Source organism: Trypanosoma cruzi, genomic scaffold (genome assembly GCF_000209065.1).
Source record: "Trypanosoma cruzi strain CL Brener 1047053516321 genomic scaffold, whole genome shotgun sequence".
In the NCBI taxonomy this organism is placed as follows: Eukaryota; Euglenozoa; class Kinetoplastea; order Trypanosomatida; family Trypanosomatidae; genus Trypanosoma; species Trypanosoma cruzi.
In genome coordinates, this window is record NW_001849326.1 from 4,632 (window position 1) to 9,704 (window position 5,073).

At 47.2% G+C, this 5,073-nt stretch overlaps 2 protein-coding genes across 2 annotated transcripts, besides 6 other annotated features; both read left to right on the forward strand.

The window, feature by feature from the left end:
• Positions 1–5,073: a sequence feature (heterozygous, non-Esmeraldo-like haplotype).
• On the forward strand, positions 59–1,471 carry Tc00.1047053509639.10 (procyclic form surface glycoprotein, putative; the record flags this gene model as incomplete). The annotated part of the gene is made up of 1 exon (XM_798906.1): positions 59–1,471. The coding sequence occupies one exon, from the start codon at positions 59–61 to the stop codon at positions 1,469–1,471; it is 1,413 nt and encodes a 470-aa protein (XP_803999.1).
• Positions 2,107–2,156: a sequence feature (AT_rich).
• Positions 2,453–2,525: a sequence feature (T-rich).
• On the forward strand, positions 2,568–4,040 carry Tc00.1047053509639.20 (hypothetical protein, conserved; the record flags this gene model as incomplete). Its single annotated transcript, XM_798907.1, has 1 exon — positions 2,568–4,040. One exon carries the CDS (start codon positions 2,568–2,570, stop codon positions 4,038–4,040), a length of 1,473 nt encoding a protein of 490 aa, XP_804000.1.
• Positions 4,265–4,284: a microsatellite.
• Positions 4,438–4,464: a microsatellite.
• Positions 5,047–5,072: a microsatellite.

Sequence of the window (5,073 nt, forward strand, 5' to 3'; positions counted from 1 at the left end):
TTTTCTTTTCTTTGTGTGTCTGTGTTTTTTTGTGTCTGCGTTTATATGCTTCTGAGGAATGAATGGATGGAGGAATAAAAAGGGATTTTTTTTCGACTTGACGAAATGCTCAGATGATGAGCGCCCTATAATGCTGGAATTGTCGGCGGCAATGTGCCGAGTGATGATGCGTCTTTTTGCTTTGCTTTCTTTATTTGTCTTTGCACCTCGTTCTGCTTTCTTCTCTCACTCTATGGTTGCAGCTGTTGCCAGAAGGAAATTTACAATGTGTTTGTTTGGCATCGTTGATGCGGTTGAGGACTTTTTTAAGAGTGTTGTGGCGTGTGCCTGCTGCCTCATCATCGGTGGCCCTGCGCTCATCATCGCGGGCAGCATACTTCTCAATCAAAAGGACCTTCGAAAAGCTTTCAGAGATGCCGTGAATGAATTTGACCCCACACCCATGAACGATTGGACTGGGACCATCAACAAAGTGCCGATTACTGTGAGACGCGAGTCGCTAAATGTCAAGGGTGTGGACGGGGCCACTTCTGTCTTTGCGGAGGCTGTTGTTCCTGTTTCTGAGAATTTTTTATCAGAGTTTCCAGTTTCCGTGAATGTTAGCGCCGTGACCCCTTTTATTCGCATGGCCCCCTTCAATATTATGAGAAACTCTACATACTTCTGTTTTTCAAGTGACTGCATAGACGGAAAGGATTGCAAGTGCAAACGCGATGTCCGCAGTTTTGGGGAGAAATGTACCGCCAGGGGCGGAAGTTACAACCAAACACCCACGTGGTGTAAGGCGGGCAATATTTGCGGTGAGTGTCTGGAGACTCTGTACCTCAGGAAATTGTACCTTGTTGTTCGTGAGGTCAGCAACGGAAAATACGCCGAGGACACCAATCTCCGAAGTGCCATGTACGCCTTTGGCGATCTTGATAACGATTACCAGCCTGGAGTACCGAGCACCGTTACAGTGCGCCTGTACAGCAGCAAGGATCCTTACATCGCCCTGCAGCGGTTAACAAAGGGAACCAATGATTTGGGTTTGAATTCGCGCACCGTGGGTATTGTGCTGATTGTTCTTGGGTGCCTGTTCTTGCTGCTGGAAATTGGTGTCTGCACAGCACTAATTTGCTACTGGATGCGACCAAAAAAGACTTCATCAGGCGCCCCGCCCTATTTGGCTCCTGCATCTCAAGGAATATCAACGTCGGGTGCATCCGGTAACGCCGCACCGAATTTTTATGCACAGCCAGCACAGCAAACGGGACAGGGATACAAATATGGTCAAGCGGTACCACCAGGGTATACATATGGCCAGCCACCACAGGGACAGCCGATACCGCCAGGGTACACGTATGGCCAGCCACCACAAGGGCAACCGGCACCGCCAGGGTACACGTATGGCCACCCACCACAAGGGCAACCGGCACCGCCAGGGTACACGTATGGCCAGCCACCACAGGGATACGCATATGGTCCGTAGGAACCATTATGAATGTAAAAGTGTTATATTGATGGGCGTCTGTTGTCCTTTCGAAATGCGCATGGCTGTATTTTTTGGCCCAATCAGGATAATGAATGTTAAGGTGTTTATTTATTTTTTTTTTGTTTTTGTTTTTTCCCCGTTATTTTTGGAGATGAAGGTGAGAAATTGTTTTAACTGAGAGTTACGTTTGGAAAAAAAAGTGCGAACAGATGCAGCTCAGTGTATAATATTGCGTCCTGTTCACCTACTCTGCCTTTTTACCCATTAGTCGTTTTTTCTTTTCAACGATACCGCGTTGGAGGGCGGCGAGTGCGGTTCCTGTTTTCCTGTGATTCTACCTGCCCCCGCCTTCCTTCGCGTTGAGGAGAGTCCGGCGGCTGCGAGGCTCTTGAAGGACTGTCGCTTCGTCCGCTCACAACGAGCCCGGTTATGGTGGCGTATGCTCGTTGATTTCACTTGTTTTTGGGTAGTTAAGTGCTGGATGAGCCTCAACCGAATTTTGGGGATGTTGGGTGCATTGAGCCAAACTGCAATATCATTTTTTTTTTTTATTTTACGCTTTTTCTTCTAGGAATATTGAACAAGGCCTCATTCGGGCGTATATTTGGCCGGATTTTGTGCTTTATTGGCACAAAAAAATCATTAATAAAAAATTTTTTTTTTCCTTTAAATTTAATTATTTCTGTTTTACTCTTGTGCTTACTGAAGTTGTTGAAGGGGATGTTGACAATGAGGTTTGCCCTTTTTGTTTCTGCAAGTGGAATCTTTTAAGGCATACCCTCTTTATATATACATATATATTCTGTGTGTGCGATTATTGAATCAGGAATGGTGGACTTTTAAAAGTGTATAAAATATATCTTTATATTTTTCTTTATTTCTCCCCATTTTTTTTTGTTTGTTTGTTTGTTTTGAGCGGTGCCCGCGGTTGATCTGTTGTGAAGTCTGTGTGGGTTGTTCCTGCTCTTTAAGTGTTGCTTTTTTCTTTATGTTGTTGTTGTTTTTCTTTTTTGGACTTTTTTTTTCTCTTTTTTCTGGTTTGTTTGTTATTGGGGCAAAGAATTGACAGAAGAGGAATTTGTGGGAGGAGGATATGCTTGTTGCTGGTAGTGGTGGGGCTTATGGCTACACTCTGTCGGTTGCCTCCATGCGCGATGGGTGTGCGGTCGTGCTGGGCATCACCACGAAAATTATTCTTGCAATAAGCAGCGAGGCGGGGGAGGAGGTTCTCCGTGTGAACGATGGGCAGGTTGTACGCGGCGTCGCCTTGTTGCGTGCCCCAAACGGTGCTATTTGTGTTGCCGCTGGAGGTGACGGCAAACGCATCAATGTGTACCGCGCAAACACGATGAAAACACTTTTAGCGCCAGATGCCCGTGCGAACGACGTTGGAGCCGGCGAGATGAAATTATTGTTTTCCTTTGGTCCCCACACGAAGCGCATTACCCATATTGCTACCTGCGATGGCAACTCCATCCTTTTTGCAGATAAATTTGGAGAAGTGTTCCGTCTTGTTATTGTGTGGGGAGTAAGTGACTCGCTGACAATGGCGCAAGGTGACGCAGCAGCACCCATCTTTCTGTTGCAGCACTTTAGTGTGATGAGTGCCCTCTTTCTGTCCGCACCGATCCGTCAGGGAACGCCTGACATGAAAGAAACAAGAAGACTTTTTACATGCGACAAGGACTGCCATGTTAGGGTCAGCTGTTACCCAGAAACATTTCGAATTGAACAGTTTCTGTGGACGGAATCACCACAGTCCGTGGTAACCTCCATTGCGGAGGTTACCGATTCTTCGGAAAAGAAGGGGTATTCCTACTTTGTGACTGGAAGTTATGAAGGAAAGGTGCATTTGTGGGCTGCGGATAATACTTTGACAAATGTTTTGCCCACGGAGCCATTTACCATTGTTGGATCCATTTGTGCACCGGAACAAGTTGATATGGATGAAGAAGGAGCAGCTGCTGTTGTATCGGTAGTGTATGTCACATCATCTTCGCACGGTGGATTTGACAGGCACGCGGCGAGGGGCTTTTTACATGGAGTTCTTATTGCTTATGCGAACGCAAAAGATGTGGTGTTTGTTCCACTCATGGAGAGTGTTGATGACCATAGACTTTTATTTGCTTTAGAGGGTATCACTCGGACGCGCTTGGATTCGCCTTTGCTTGCAATGGTGGGGTTGGCTACCAACTCCGCCCTTGTACTGGGACGTAATGGCCGCGTACATGTTCTGCAAATTGTAGGTGAGGCGGGGGAGGCGGTGCCTGTTTCTCTTGTGGAGTCGCGACAAGTGGCAATTGAGACGGCTATCGGGGAGGTTGAGAGGGAAAATGGGGGCAACTTGTTTGAAAAAATGGATATCTTCTCGCAGTGGCACTACGACGCCGTCGATCCCCGCACACGCAAGACCGTAGGGACGAGGAATGACTCCGAGGAGGATGAAGATGAAAAAAACGATGATGACAACAAAGACGGAGGCGAGGATGTGACGCATAACACCGCAGTGGGGGAAAAACTGATCGGCAATAAGAGGAAGCGCACGGAGTGTAGAAGTGATGCGTAAAGACGCTCAGGTGCGTTTGTGTGCGTGCGTGTGAAATGGGTGGAATACGGAATTGGAAGCAAAAAGGGGCGGCAGACACGAAACGAATTGCCGCTGCCTCACCCGTCCAACATAAAAATTTGGTTTTATTTCTAAGACCCGAGGGCGTTTCCCCATTTTTGTTATTTTGTCCAGGCAGTAGTGGGCGGGAAGAGGAGAAAAAGAAAACGAGACGTTAAACAATAATATATATATATATATATATTTGTGTTTGTGTTTGTGGTGAATTTCTAATGCGGTTCAGTGCGGACTCAAATATTCCGTGTGTTTCTTGTTGAATTGTTCTTTTCTGATGCATCTGCCAATTTGAGAAAAGGAAAGCGGGCGGATACGAAAAAGAAACCCCTCCCCCCCCCTCAAAAAAAAAAAAAAGGAAAAAAAAAAATAGGGAGGACAGTACTCTCCAAGTGCATGCAATAGTGTGAGGGTTAAACGAGGCGGAGGAGAGGGCAGGGAGAATAAAGAAATAAATAGAATGGGCACCATCGTTGCACTCCACAGAACAGACGAGGCTGAGGCGGCGGTTTTTGTTGGCGTGGTACCAATAGGACGCAAGGAACTTGAGAAGCTTCCGCATCCCACCTCTTGCCCCGACTGTGGGCGACCATTTGATGAACGGACAAGATCACGCCGCTGTCGCATTTGCGGTGAGGCGCTTTGTAAGCAGTGTTGCCGTCGTTGCCGCAATTGGAAAAGGCGGCCTTTGTGCGACTACTGCATGGATAGCTGTTTGCACGATTACTATCGACGCATAAACGGTGAGTCCTTTGCGGCAGCGCATCAGCACGAACACCATCTGCGGCAGCGCGTGAAGAAGAAGACCGCTTCGGGAGGGTTTTTGCGTGGCTTCTTTTTGGCCGCGATGGACGGCGAGGATTTCTTGCACGCGTCGAAACCGCAGGGTCGCGTGGAGCGGAATATTTCACTAGGCACATGACGCTTTTCTGGGAATTTCTTTCCCTCTCTCTTTTTTTTTTTTTTTTTTTTTTTTTTG